This window comes from Corvus moneduloides, chromosome 6, assembly GCF_009650955.1.
Source record: "Corvus moneduloides isolate bCorMon1 chromosome 6, bCorMon1.pri, whole genome shotgun sequence".
NCBI classification, from domain to species: domain Eukaryota; kingdom Metazoa; phylum Chordata; class Aves; order Passeriformes; family Corvidae; genus Corvus; species Corvus moneduloides.
The window spans coordinates 3,853,579-3,868,808 of record NC_045481.1 but is presented as its reverse complement, the minus strand read 5'-3'; the positions used below and the strand labels follow the sequence as shown (position 1 = coordinate 3,868,808).

At 49.2% G+C, this 15,230-nt stretch overlaps 1 protein-coding gene across 3 annotated transcripts in view; it reads right to left on the bottom strand.

Moving 5' to 3' along the window:
* TMEM260 (transmembrane protein 260) overlaps positions 1 to 4,454 on the bottom strand; it is a 40,684-nt gene extending 36,230 nt beyond the window's left edge. The window contains exon 1 of one of the 3 annotated variants that reach the window (XM_032112555.1): positions 4,208 to 4,454. In XM_032112555.1, coding sequence (XP_031968446.1) covers positions 4,208 to 4,409 — 202 coding nt within the window. In that variant the 5' untranslated portion in view covers positions 4,410 to 4,454. Of the gene's footprint in view, positions 1 to 1,219; positions 4,179 to 4,207 lie in introns of those variants that run through there. The other 2 variants (XM_032112557.1, XM_032112556.1) reach the window with 2 other exon arrangements.
* Positions 4,455 to 15,230: the final 10,776 nt, after the last annotated feature.

Genomic DNA, 15,230 nt, shown 5'->3' with positions numbered 1-15,230 from the left:
ACACATTCAGGGATGAACAAAAATTTAAAATTACAGCTGGTTTCCCTTCTTTCCCTCAAATTCCATAATCCAATTTTACTGGTCCTGCTAATTTTGCAAGTGCCAAGGTCGTGGCAGCTTTGTCCCATCATTAGATGGGAAAGACTCAAACAAAGGGAGCCAGCGGCTTTAAAAGCTAAATTAACAATATTTTAAATTTCTGTACAATCACGTCCTCACCACGCCATGCAAAGGAGGGGGGTTGTACAAATGGCACCTTTAAATCCTGACACCACCAGTAAATGGTGCATTTTAAAAGGAAGATGCAAGTCAACCCATGGCAACTGCTGCAGAATTAGAGCTGTGGCCTGGCAATGACTGGGGCCAAACCTGCCACTTCCTGCACCAAAATCTCTCAGATATGGAGTTTCCTGCACTTGCAAACAGTGGCTATTTTTATTTTAGGAAAATTTCACCCTATTGCAAGGCAGCCCCCCAACAGCAGATTCGATGAGAAAACCACACATCCCAGTTCTGAGCCCTTCAGTGTTCAGCAGCTCCAACATTTCCAGGGCATGGTGAGGCTGGGAAGGGACCAATCCTCCTGCATGCAGCAAAGGACGATGATAATAAAGGAAACCCTAAATTTGGCATTGTGGGGGTTCCCCAGTGTGCAGCAGCTGGTGATGCCCATGACCCATCACATCCCAGGGATGCTGCTCCCAAGCCAGGCATGGATTCACCTCCACTAAAGCCCTTCTGGGACACAGAAATATGTGCATCTAAAACAGCAAAAATTAAAGTTCATTCACATTGCTGTGACATTCATATCAAGGGCAAGAATAACCCCAAAGAAATACAGCCACAAATCAACTAGGAAGCTGAAAAAATAATATAAATAAAACACTGGTGGAGGCCACTGCCAAGCTCTGAAATACACCAGCACAACTTTGCCTTGTAAGAATTAAGGGAAAAAAACAAAACAAAAAGACCTGCAAAATATAAGCTCCCAGGCTGCAGGCCTGTTGAATTCCATTGGGAAAATCAAAATAAGTACACAACACCCACTGCTCTGGAGAAGGTTAATTCTCCATCTCCCACCCACACACCTGAGCATCCCTTACAGCCTCCACGGGCTGGAGGAGTGAGGAACACCAATATTAAATAACAAAACACACAGAGGAAGAACTACAGCACCCAGAAACTTGGTTTTAATGTATTTCTTGTAAGACAGAATGACCTGTGACATCTTCAGACACTGGCTCCAACTGAAGAGTTCATTCCCTCCAACTCCACAGGGCCAGGAGTTGGACTCAGTGATCCTCGTGGGTCCCTTTTAACTCAGAATATTCTACGACTCCTGATGTAAACAAGTTTCTGACTGCCCAACCTGACTCCCTCACAAAGGTGTTCAGGCAACAGGCCCAATGCTGCCTGAACTCTGATTTATCCCCAGCAACATTCAGAGCTGATGTTTGAAACATCACAGGGAACATTTGGCTTGTTTCTCTTTTTTTAACTTTATTTGATCCCTTTTTAAGCTGTTTTAACATCTGTGGATGTTTCTGACGTATAATTCATTCTCCCCCTGTTATTCTCTCATTCATTTCTTTATTCTAACACTAAGCAACACGAGCAAGCTGGCAGTGGAAATACCGACTGCCTCTGACACTTTCAGATCACTGCAAACTTCAGGAACAATTAAAAATACAGATAGCTTAAAAAATAAAATAAAATACTAGGCTCCCTGCCTGAAAGCAGATACAGCAAATCCTTAAGCAGCTCTTTACCCACACAAGTAGTCTCAGGTTTTTCAGCGGCACAAGTTTGAGCTCCATGCTCAGGCACAGGCAAATCAAGCACCTCGAGCAGAGCCATGCACAGACATTCCAGAGACTCCAGCTGGAGCATTCCATGCTCAAGCCATGAGAAACCAGGGGAATAATGCCAAAAAAAGTCCTGACACAATGTGATGGGACACAATGCTGGCTGGGACAGGCACAAGGGGACAGCAGGGGTGAGCCTGTCTCTGCACAGTGCCAGTAAACACATGGAAGCCAGGCAGCAGATCTAGAAGAAATTTCAAAAAAATAAATAAATACGGAGAGACAAGGAGTGAGGTCACAGGGATGGTCGGGGGACACTGTCCTGAGAGATTCCCTCTAACAGAATTCCCTCTAACATGGGCTGCTGGGAGCCTGTTAAAGCACCCAGACCCCACTCCTGGGGCCTCTCTCTGCTTGCACCCCCGTTTGTGGCACAGCCCCAGTTGGTGTCCTCAATATCTCTGGCCAAAGTTACTGGCAGAGGAGGGGTGCACAAAGAACCAGGATGCCTTTGGAAATTAAGCAAGGACCAACCCCCTTCCTGCTTCCAAAATGGGATAAAACAACCTCAATAACCTACGGAGAGTGGGGTGAACCCATGTGCTGTTTGGTTGCTCACTCTGACTACTGGGATAATCCACATCAAACAGAAAGTGAATCCCAGCATTCATCCATCACATCATCAGGAGAACCTGCATCCCTCTCTGCAAAGGCTGCTAATGGTTGCATCCCAGAGGGAAAATCTAGGCTCAAGCACAATTAAAAACCAGGTTCCTGAGGCTTTGTGCAGCATGAACAGCTCAGAGCACAGGGTGATTTCCAAAGACAAAAAAAGGGCAAAAATTATAATAAAAGACAAAATGGTAACAACTGTAAATATATCAATCATGACATATTAATTGATACATCCAGCCTGGCCAGTGTCTCTCTCCACACATCCTGAGCCTGTAAAATACATGCATTCATTAAAAGGCCGTTTATTGAGAAGGAATTTCATGCACAGCTTGGACTTCAAACCACTGATGGCCAGGAGGCAGAGTTAAACAGAGCCACTGAACATTGCTCTGGGATGACAAGTATCCTGGATGCTTGTTCCATGCCAAAAAAATTACCAACACATTCCCAAGAAAATCCAAGCCCTCCTATCCCCAAACCACACACGCAGAACCAAAGTATTTTTTAAGCAAGACCAGATGAAACCAGTAAAAGCACAGCAGGACCAAACAGGAGAACTTTGTCCCAGCTGTGGGATCAGCAGTGCCAAACACAAAAATTCAGAGTCTGACACTGTCAGGAAGCTGCACTTCCAGACAGGCAGATCCAAAGATTTCCCTGCTGCACAGGCCAGGGAAAGCGATGGCAGTGACAGCACATCTGGCAGGATGGCACATCTGTCTCCTAAAATCACCAGCTGTCCCCAGGGCCCCCGGCTAAATCCTTTGCTGAAAGGCTCAAATACAGGCAAACTATTATGGGGTGGCCCAAGGGCACCAGCCCCAGGGGGGACCTTGCTGTGCTGACCCCACTGGGCACTTGCCCTGGCCCCGAGGGGTGCACATCCCAATGCAGGGTGTCCCTGCTGCACCCACCTGTGGGGCCAGTGCCCCTACAGAGAGCTTTAAATGCACCAACCCCAATGGGGTGAGCACCCCAAAAGTGGCTGTACTGCATCAGTGACTACGAGGACTTAACGGGAGCAGCAGCCCTATGGGGTGACAGCAGTGCACCCATCCCTAAGGGGGAGAAACCCTAAGGTGTGACAGCAATCATATGGGGGTGACAGCAACACACCAGTCCCTATAGGACGAGCATCCTTACGGGGTGACAGCAACCCCCTGCAGGGACACTGATGCCCCAGTCCCTATAGGGTAACAGCAACCGTATGGGGTGACAATGAAGTACCAGCCCCTATAGGATGAGCATTCCTATGGGATGACCGCCAACCTAATGGGGTGACAGCAATGCACCAGCCCCTCTGGAGTGAGCAACCCTATGGGGTAACAACAACCCTACAGGGCGACAGCAATCCTCCAAGGGTGACAGCAATGCATCAATCTCTATAGCATAAGCATCCCTATGGGATGACAGCAACCCTATGGGGTGATAACAATACACCGGTCCCTCTGGAGTGAGCAACTCTCTGGGACGACAACCCTATGGCGTGACACCAACCCTCCAGGGGTGACATCAGTGCACCAGCTCCTCCGGGGTGAGCAACCCTATAGCGGTGACACTGATGCACGAGTTCCTATGGCGTGACAGCAACCCCATGGGGTGACAGGAATGCACCAGTCCCTAAGGGCTCATCCCCCCACCCCGCCCGCCGAAGGCTGACGGCGATGCACCGGCCGCTACGGGCCGAGGGTCCCCACCCTCGCCGCTGGGGCGACCCGGTACGTTACCCGCATCCCCGCCGGGCAGGGCGGGCGGCAGCGTGGCGGTGTAGAGAGCAGCCACGGCAGTGCCCAGCGCCCCGGCGGCTCCTCCCGCCCCGTTTCCTATCCCGATCCCGATCCCGATCCCGATCCCGATCCCGATCCCGATCCCGGTCCCGGTCCCGGTCCCGGTCCCGGTCCCGGTCCCTGTCCCGGCCCCTGCGCCCATGTGCACCGCCACCTTCCGGGTTCGGCCGCGAGGGGCGGGCGGGCTGTGCCACCCACCGCCTCGCGGGGGGTGCATCCCTGTCCCGCTCGCCTCCTCTCTCTCCCCAAACCGCCTTCTGGGGACTTTCCTTATCTACAGCCCTCAGACAGAAAAAAAGAGAGAGCCGCAACCCCGGTGAGGCGATTCAGCGCGGCCTCCCGCTCTCTTCTATCCTCCCCTGATGAAAGGAGTGGTACAGCCGGAGGGGGCGTGGCGGACAGTGAGTGCGGCCGAGCGGCCGGGCGGGACCAACGCCCGTGGGGGGGGACGGGGCGAAACCACAGCGGAGAGGCGGGGGGGGGGACCGGAGCGCGTCCTGCCTCTTCCTGGCTCCTGGGATCGTCCCTTCTGGACGAGGTTTTTTAAGGATCAGCGCCTTCTGGCTGCTCTCTGTCGCATCAAACCCCTCCTCGGACAGTGCTGGGTGCAGGCTGCAGCCCCCCACCACAGCCCCAGTGTGCTGGTACACAGATAATAAATATTTAACCCCAGGATGGGGTGGCAAAAGATGCTGGTGAAGGAAAAGATTGGAGATGTCAGCACACAGAATATTAAAAGCAGCGATTCCCGCTGCGGGAAGTAGTTAAGGAAGGCAAATAACATCCCGAGACCTATCGATAGAGGACTAAAACACATCCGTGGAAATCATTATGGGATTGTACAAAAGAGCGGCGAGGCCATACCTGGAGAATTGAGACAGATTAAAGAGAGGGTTTTGAATACAAATGAAAAAGGTATAGAAGAGGGTAACGAGGATAATAAACAGCCTCATGGATTAGATCTAAGTGGAGACGTTAGAAAATTAGGTTTGCATTTATTAAGGAAAAAAGAGCAGGATTAAGGGCTGACACAACTGAGGAAACACACGTCGTGTTCTGGGGGCTGGAGAAGCTGCTGCCAAAGGGCCCTGCTGAAAGAGCAGCACAAAACCCCTGAAAGATGAAACCAAGGAAGGCATTAAGGGAATTCCGAGGCCCCCAGCACAGGAGGGCCATCAACCTGTTGAAGCAAGTCCAGAGGAGACCACCGAGATGATTTGAGGGATGGAGCCCCTGTGCTGTGAGGAAAGGCTGAGAGAGTTGGGGTTGTTCAGCCTGGAAAAGAGGAGGCTTTGGGGTGACCTCACTGTGGCCTTACAGTACCTGAAGGGGCTCCAAGGGAGCTGGAGAGGGACTTTCTACAATTCCGAGGCCCCCAGCACAGGAGGGCCATCAACCTGTTGAAGCAAGTCCAGAGGAGACCACCGAGATGATTTGAGGGATGGAGCCCCTGTGCTGTGAGGAAAGGCTGAGAGAGTTGGGGTTGTTCAGCCTGGAAAAGAGGAGGCTTTGGGGTGACCTCACTGTGGCCTTACAGTACCTGAAGGGGCTCCAAGGGAGCTGGAGAGGGACTTTCTACAAGAGCATGGAGTGATAGGGCAAGAGGGAACGGCTCCAAACTAAAGGAGAGTTGGTTTGGATGAGGTGTTGGGAAGAAGTTCTTCCCTGGGAGGGTGGAGAAGCCCTGGCACAGGGTGCCCAGAGAAGCTGTGGCTGCCCCATCCCTGGAAGTGTCCAAGGCCAGGTTGGACAGGGCTTCGAGCAACCTGGGCTAGTGGAAGGTCTCCCTGCCATGGCAGGGGGTGGAATGAGATGGGATTTAAGGTCCCTTCCAACCCAAACCACCTACGATTTTATGAATTTAGGGAAGCTCTGTGCACTCAGCCGGGCTGTGCAGGAAAGCTGAAGTTTCGACCCACTCAGAAGTCACTGGGGCTGCCTGAAGGAACTGGTGCTTGAAGGTGTGAACACCACCTGGAGAACGGCTGGGCCCAGTGGCTGCCTCCCATCCCAAAGGGAACCTCCCAGCTCCGTGCTGACCAAGAGCTTCCACAGACTCAACTCCTTGGCGGGTTTCTGCCGTTGTTGGCTGAGGTTCATCGGGGAGAGGAAAAAGACATGTTCCAATCCTCCGCCAGCCATTGTCACTATGGAAATGAGCGGGATCATTGTTCCCGTGCCTGTTGGGGCTCCTAAAATGTAATTTTAGCAGCAAAGTGCGCAGCCTGTGTGTGAAAGCAGGCTGGTGGCGAGGCTCTTTATCCGGAGCGTGGCTTTTTTCTTTGCCGTATTTTTCCTTCTTTGTGTTTCCCTTGGAAAAGGCATCCAAAGACAAATGTTAACCATGGCTGATTACAATTATATTGATGGGGGAGGTAGCAATTTACAGGCAAATATCGAAACGTGGAAGAATGGCTGGTAATAATAGGGTGAGGACAAACTGTTCTTTAATTGTCCTGCAAGTTGTTTTATATCTTTGTCATGCAGAAACTGGAACTTTTAGGGTGCCAGTGACAAAGTACTTTGCTGTAATGTGGTAGGGCAGGCTCACAGCAGCCTTTATCTTACTGAATAACTACCACCATTTCAAAGGCTGGGATTACAGGCACACTTTATGTTGAAAAGGGGAATTTACATGTTTCTTCTGTAAGCAGAAACCTATTAATTCGTGAGATTTGCCTCCCCTTTCTTCATCAGCCATGACCCAGGGGTCTGACCAAGACAGGAAGGACGTGCAAACCTCTTTTTTTGTGATTTTTTAGACACAGGTAAGATATTTTTTGGCCGTTTTCACCCACGCTCTGGAAGCTAGGAGTTGTCCAAACCCAAGGTAGATTCACCTCACCACAGAGCGACCCTCCAGGCTTTCTCAAAGCTTTGAGTATGTGCTCAACAGCAATTAAACAAAAAGTATTACTTAGGAAAAAAAAAACCACTGGGGCAAGTAGAAAGCATCTGAAAGACGGCCTCGTGCTACACAGTGATTTATTTTTAAAAAATCCCTGGAACTTGTAGCACGAGAGCATACTCTAGTGGCAACCGAGCAAAGAAAGTGCTCTGGTTTGTGCCGTGTCTTGATGATAAGACGCCTCCCACCTTTCCTCGGGAGGCTTTTTCTGTCCTATCTCCTCCAGCTCCACGCTCAGTGCTCATCCCGACAGGAAATACCCAAGGCAGGCCGAGAAAATAAACAGGAACTGCTGAAAGTAATTTTAAAAACACAGCTTGGGAACGTATCTCCCCAAAATGACTGTGTACTTAGAGAGTTGTCTTTTTACCAGGCTCTGTTGCAGATTTTCTCCTGAGAGACACAGTTTAGAGAAGGCAGGAGATAGGAAAAGGGAGAATAATACTTAAAGCAAATTCTATTCACCCATGGCAGTGTCATTACAAACTTGAATGAGCACAGTTATTGCAAATAAATAAAAACAATAGACCAGAACCAGTTTTACATAAGAAAATGCTGAAATACTGTTCAATTAGTCCTAAGCTTTAGTTAAACCTTTTCTTTTGCCCATCAGGTGATAAGGTTAATACAGAAAGCACTCAACTGCTGTACTTGTGTAACAACAGTCAGCACCCATTTAATGAACTTACACGTACACACATTTAGCAAAGCCTCAATATTGTCAGCTCTGGGCTGGCACAGAATTTTAATGGCAAAGTAGCCAGCCTGGGCTTCATTCTAAACAATATCCCCGTGCAAGGAGAGCAGGTCCTTGTGGGGACCACCAACAATACAAATAAGCACAGCTCCAATATTTAAACAAGAAGTTTGGCAGAACTGATTTTATATATATATATATATATATATATATACATGGCTGCCCACAAAGCACAAGAAAAGAGGTTATGCTGCTTTTATTTGTTCTTAAGTTGCTTGAATAAGCTGCTTTTTGTGACTTGCTTGTTGAGGAGGGCAAGACCAGGCTCCCATATCCCAGTTACAGCAACATGGCTGCAGTAGATGTGGTGCAGAGGGAGCTTCCACAGGGAATAATGTGGAATAAAAGCACACCCAGCCCAGGGAGCATCCTGTTGTGCTTGGCCATGGGTTTCCCTCTGCCCCATCCTGCAAAAGCACATTTTCAAGGTACATCCAGCCATCAAGGACATGCTTGAATGTAGCTGGTCACCCAAAGCACATGAGGACCTCTGTGCTGGCTCCTTGTGCTCTCGCTGGCCATCCAAGGGATTCACACACTGCATATCCGCCTTGTGAACCCCTCAAAATTCAAAAGAAAGGTAAAGATCTCCCAGGTGAGAAGGGGTCAGAGGTCTGGGAGAGTACAGGGGCTCAGTTCCATGGGAAAAGAGACTCGGTTCCACTGCTGTCAGGACAGCTTGTTCTTTATTTCAGAGCTCAGCTTTGTTTTAATCCCCAAATAGGAAAATGGACTGAGCTAATTGCCCCATGCAGATCTTGCTTCCCACAATTTTTCACCTTTGTCAGGAAGGCTTTATTGACTTGTAGAAGACTCCAATCTTTCCTCCCCCAGTCTCAGTGGCCTCCCAGCTGGTTTTCTGTCACACTGAGCAGTCACAGATCCCATTTGTCTCAGCTGGTTTTCCCAGAACTCTGACAATCATCTCCATGTTTTCACACTTGATTTCCATAGACTAATGTTACTTATTTATCCTCATGCCTTATTGGCAGACTCAGGTCTGGTGTCTGATCTGCACAGTGTCTCCACCACCATCTCACAGACCATCTTCTCTGGCTGCTGTACCATGTCAGGGCCTTGTTCCCTTCATCCCTGGGCTTCTCCATTACTCTCTGGTAAGTGTTTGGAAAAATGGAACATTTTTTACCAATTTACACATTTTCATCTTTCTTTTAGTTAGAAGTGTAGGACATGAATTTCCAGCTCATACCTTGGTGGCCAAACTCCCAGCCTGGCCCAAGAAATGCCTTCACACAGCACTTGGCTGAAAATCTGCACCAGCAGTTCAGGGGCCTCTAGGGTTTAAAACTCTCATTTCTTCACCTGTGCTCAGAGGCCCAGTAAAACTCATCAAGGAACTCATTTAGGTAAGAATTTTTCACATTCCATCAGTTGTCTCTGTTTCACTCCTATTTTTTTAAGCTTCAATCAGAATTGTGTCAGCTGAGGACGATGCTCAGGGATTTTGCACAAAGGTTGTCAAGCAGGACAGGAATTTTACCCTCCAAAATTGCTCTCTTTACCTGGTTTAACCTGTGTTTTACTACCTGGCCCTGCCATACTTTGTTGTGTTCCTCCATTGAATAAGTCCTTGGTGCTGCTACTGGTGGTTAAGCTACCCCACATTGTCTTTTATTCCAGTTGGAAATTGATGCAGCTCCAGAGTCCGTCCAAAAACCTGTGTTCTCCCACAAGGTTTTTGCATTCATCTCACTCTGGTAAGATTATAATAGGAACCTTTTCTTCTCCAAGCTGTTTGGCACAGATGAGGTTACAGACAAGGGCTGTGGTTGATACATGGCCAAAATGAACTGGTGAAGATGCTGAGCAGCAGGCAGTGGTGGAATAGAGGAGAGATGGTGGACTTGCCCCATCCCTGGAAGTGTCCAAGTCCAGGTTGGAAAGGGCTTGGAGCAACCTGGGATAGTGGAAGGTGTCCCTGCCCATGGCAGGGGGTGGAAAAAGATGATCTTTAAGGTCCCTTCCAACCCAAACTATTCTGTGACTCCATGATTCCCATTTCCTTGTATCCAAGCAGCCCTGCTGATGGCCCTCTAAACTCTGCTAGAGGTGTGCCAGCATGCAGGACATTCCATTTTGTGGATGGTTCATGTTACCTGGAGAGCTCCAGAGTAATAAATCCAAGTTTTGGAGGGGAGAGAGTTGGGAGGTTAATCCATGGAAAGGATTTTGAGTTAGGCTGAGTGGGCTGGTTTGCTTTTCCCAGGCTGATCTGTGGCTCAGCCCCCTTAGTCCCTGTCCCAGTGGGTGGCAGTCCCAGAGCTGGCATTTTTATTACACAGGAACAGAACACAATATTCTTCTCTTACACTTGCAGTTATGGCTGAACCATTTAGGCATAAACTTCACATAAAACTCAGGCTGGGACAGTGGGATTCTCCATAGCTTCAAAAAACATGTCTTTGCCAAGCCTCAGGCACATTTCCTTAAGCGTGCTGGTGGCTGACAGGAGCATTTCCCAGCTCAGCAGCATCCCCAGAGCTCAGATGGAATTTTACCCTCCACACATTCAGGCAAATCTCCTGAACATGCTCCATCCCCTTGTTTCAAGGTCTGCACAGGTCCTGCAGTTGTTCTCCTTAGAGGTCAGCAAGCACAAAAACAGAATCAGGATGCTTTGGCTCCGTCTCCCATTTCCTGTGGAAGGCCGGGCTAGGAAACAGATTAAATGGATTACATTAAATCCAGATTAAATCCTGGCGTATTCCCAGACCTGGCTTGCCTGTTCACATCACCAGTTGCTCAGCACCCATGTGGGCAGAGCACTCCATGAGAAGTCCATGCCCAAACCAGCTGCCTTGTGGGAAATGTTGTGGGAAGGACCCCAAAATCATCAGGGAATGGTTTGGGTTGGAAGACACCTTAAAGCCCATCTCGTTCCACCCTCTGCCAGGGGCAGGGACACCTTCCACTAGGCCAAGCTGATCCAAACCCCATCCCATAAAGAGAGAAATCTTCCAATCTGGCACTGCACTACCTCATGGATTTGAGGTAGAATGAGCCTTCCCTGAGCATCTTTTTAACACCAAATGCTGACAATCACAAGAAAACAACATTTAACATACAGCCAAGGGCAGCTTCTATAGAACAGTGCCTGAAGTTGCCACAGCTTCTAATTTAGGAGCCTCAGACTTCTCCTCTGCTTTCTGTCACCTGGCATTTGCAGGCTCCTCTCAAGCTACAAGAAAAATGCATCTCATTTTTCAAAGGCCAGAACTGCTGGTGCAGAAAATAGCAAAGTGCAAGGGGCTGAGCTCTTCTTCTGCCTTCCCTGGGATAAATCCAGCTTCCCTCACCACCTTCAGCTGATTTACTCCCCTTTTGGTGTAACCCAAAGCAGAATTTGCCTCTCGATGTTTTTCCATGGCATTAGGGCCTTTAAGGAAAATCCTACACAAAGATTTAGGCGCAAACAAAATCTCCTGCTTTCCACAAGTCTGGCTGAACTCACACTGCAAAGGGAAGCACAGGGGAACTGAAGCCTCTTGCAGGGGACAGGGGACTCTCTCTCCAGCAGGGTCAGCTGTGCATATATTTACACATGATATTAGTGGGAAAAAATGCAAAATGGGTGCATGGTGACCCAAGGTGGTCCAAATGTTCTGTGCTATCATTCCTGCTGGGGTCAAAGGCTTTGTGGGTTGGTGCCTTGATAAGCGTGGCGAGCTAACGAGCGACAGCTTAATCAGCACAGATAATTCTTCTGCAATATAGGAGGCAATTGCAGCCTTTTTCCCTGTGTTTTAGGAACCTTGTGGATTTTTTCAGTCACAAATATGAGATAATGCCGTCCAACTTGACCTTCCCAAACAAAGCTTTTGCAGAATAATATCCATCGGTATTCAGGAATATCAGTTTATCTGGGCTGGTATTTTGTACACTGTAGCTGACCAACTGGAAAGAACACCAGGAACACTAAGAAAAACCTTTAAAATTAATTCAGTTTTTGTACACATGGATGAAATCTGTTGGGTGCTGAGTTCAAGGAGTCACTCCTGTTATTTTCTGGGAGACACCAAGCATGGAGACATCTGTGGGGTCTCGTCTCTTACCTACCCAGAGATGACCCAGCTGTTGCAGTATTTCTGGGGAGGGAAGTTTTCAGCTGAACACCATGAGCTTTGCATAACCCATCCCTTCACCCTCCACTTTCTACCCCTGTGCTGGCCAAAACCACACCTGTGAGAGGCTGCCAGCAGGGCCCCCTGAAACAGCTGCTGTGTCTGGAAGCTGGAGACAAAGAGGCTCTGCTCAGACACCTGCTCAGAGTAAGAAAAGGCCGTGGCAGAGCAGGAGGAAGGCAGGACAGTCTGTGAACCCCAGGGTTTTCACCTCGAACCACCACGCTCCCCCTGCACTCCAGACAAGGTGTGTCACCAGTCCAGATTGGAGGGTGGGGGATACCCCGTCTCCCACCTCCTTTGGCTCACTCGAATTTCCCCCGACTGGAATTAAAAGGAAGAGTCAGGATGGTGCATTGCCAAATTCCCTCGGTGGTGGTCAAACAGGAGCGGCTGCCCATCCCCGCCCCTCGCTCGTTTGTTTGTGCCTGTAATCACTGGATTTCCCAGCTGGTCTCCCAGCCCAGGACCTGCTTAACTCCAGTGAGCAAACATGAGTAGGGGAATTCGGTCCAAGCAGGCAGGTGCAGTGGCTGGATAGCTTGTGGATTTCCCTTCTGCCACCAAACAACAGTTGCTGCACATATGTTGCGAAGATAAAGCCTTGTTTGCCGTCGGAGGGGGAAAAGCCGGAGGCTCCCTGCAATTCGGGAGTCCTGCTGTCCAAAGAGATGTGAAAGAGAAAGAGAGGTGTGTATGTGTGTGTGTGTGTGTGTGTGAAAACAAGGGAGGATGCTCTCCCAGCAGCTGAGGAATGGAAGTTGAAGCACTTTGATCTCAAATTCCTGCCAACAGGAAATAGCAGTTGTGGAGTTATATCTGCATCCAGCACTGCCTGGAGTGTTAGGTTCACGTTAGGCTTCCCAAGGAGGCTTCTTAAAACATAGGAGAGGTCTAAAATTTGCTGTAAGCACCAGTAGGGGTGCAAAAACCCCTTCTGTAATTCCATTTAGCAATCTACAGCTTAGCAGAGAGGAGGGTGGGCAGTGACGTGGCCGTGGGCTGTGACTACCCCATGAGGAGAAGATTTCTGATACTGGAAGGATGATTAATTGAGCCGACGAAGCTGAAGTGAGCCTGAAGTGCTAAAAGCTGCAATTAGACAAACTACACCTAGAAGTACGGTTCTGAGTGGAGGGAATTAAACACTGGAGAAATCTGTGTGGGATGGCAGATCCTAGCCCACTCCTCTGCATGCTGATGGCCACACATACCACTTTCTCCTCTTCGTGTTCCCTGTTTCTTTTCCAGCTCCCTTTTGTCTTTTCCAGGGGATGCAGGGGACATCAGGGCTTGAGATGACTCAAATGTCCCTCAAACCATGAGTGAAGACAGAGAGAAGAGATCCAGTCTAGCAGGGTTCAGTGTTTACCCACCCAGACCAGCTGGGAAGTCTTGGCTTTCCCCTAAAACATTCAGCTTAGGGATAAAGACTCCAAATTTCTTCCCCTGTCCCATGCAATGTTTCCAAGGGACTAAGACAGACAGAGAGGTCCAGCCCCATGTACAGATGACCTGTACATAAAACCAGTGCCACCAGTGCCTCTGGCCTTATTCCATCCCCCCAAAGCAGCACCCACTCCTGAAGTCTACAAGAGCTCCAGGAGGCCAAGGCTGAGAGGAGAGCAAGACCTCCTGTTCCTAACAGCCTCTAATCCCTGCCCTCCATAATCAGTTTTAAAATGGCCATCAAATCTTCCCTCTGCCTCTAATTGAAAAAGTGATGTCAGCAGTAATCTGCTGCCCCAATTTATCCCCATATATTTGGGGAGGTTTTGGGCTAATGCATTGTTTCATAAACATATGTTTTAGCCCAGCCGTGTGTGCACACACACAAAGAGAAAGCTCTGAACACACTGCACCAGTTATGGATCCTAATGCCTTAAATATTACTTTTAATACTAATGTCAGATTATTAAAAACATAATCCATTCTCCTGATTGGACCTAATGTAAGCAGGAGGATAAGAGGACTTCTATCCATGCATTAACACATTTCATGGAGTGTAAAGCCACTTTCTTCCTCTTAAAACATAAGGTCAGGAACTAATAGAATCTGTACTTGAAGTGGGTTTTTAAAACATATTACATAGAAAGTTTAGTGAAAGTTAATCTGTCGATAAGTGTCAGCTGGAGCCGTGTGGGTAAACAAGAAATAAATGTAATTCACATGCAATTTTTTCCCTGTTAAAAACCTATCTGTGCACTTTAAAACATTTATGTTTAAATAGAGCAGAGACCAGCACTAAGAAGCACTCAACCCAAAGCAGCTTTATATAAATGTATTGCAAGGGACTAAAATAAAGTAAGCTACCCAAATCTCCCAAAGATAAAGGGAGAAGGGCTCTGACCCCATGTGAATTCTCCCCTCATCCCAGCCCTGTGCTGTTCCTGGGCTTCATTCCCTGTTCTTGTGCACCTCTCTGTGGCAGCATTCCCCATCCTCCCACATCTGCTCTGTGCCTGACCAGTGCTGGGGCTCCGGGGCAGCTTGGCAGTGCTGGGGCAGCGTTCCTGGCACCCTGGTCCCCACCAGCGGGTTTGTCACCTCTCCATGGTGCCCAGCCTCTGCCAGCTCCTCCTTGCCAACTGCAGGACCTCCTCAGCCACACATTCCCGCTGTGGAGGGCTGGGCTGTTTCCCAGACCAGCCCCCTTTGCCCATTTCCTTTGCCCAGCCTCTGGAGAGGAATTTGGAAAGCCCAAGCCGGGCACTGAAGCAAAGACAATATCGACAAAGGGCTGATTTTTGCCCCCAAATTTGGCAAAGCCGTCATTTTTAAGCAGCCTCAGCTCTCCAACACTGGTGGAGGCCAGGCAGCTGACCCTGCTGCAGCTCATTTAATTGCTTATTTGGGGGTTTGGGGGCTAGCAGGTGATTTGGGAAGCAGACTTTGGAGCACTGGTGATGCCCTCCCGGGGGAAAGCACACAGCCAGCTGCCCAGCTCTGCCTCCTCCTTGCTCCGACAGCACATCTGGGCTGCTCCACCACCAGCTTTACACGGGAACCATTTGGTTCCCCTGAAATGGATCCAGGAGTCGCTGCAGGGGATGCTGGCTGCCAGGGGAGGGAGACGAGAGGGCAGCAGGAGAAGCGGGAGGTGGAAGCTTGCGCTGGCAGGCACCAGGACTTGGCCCTCGTGCTCCCAGCCACATG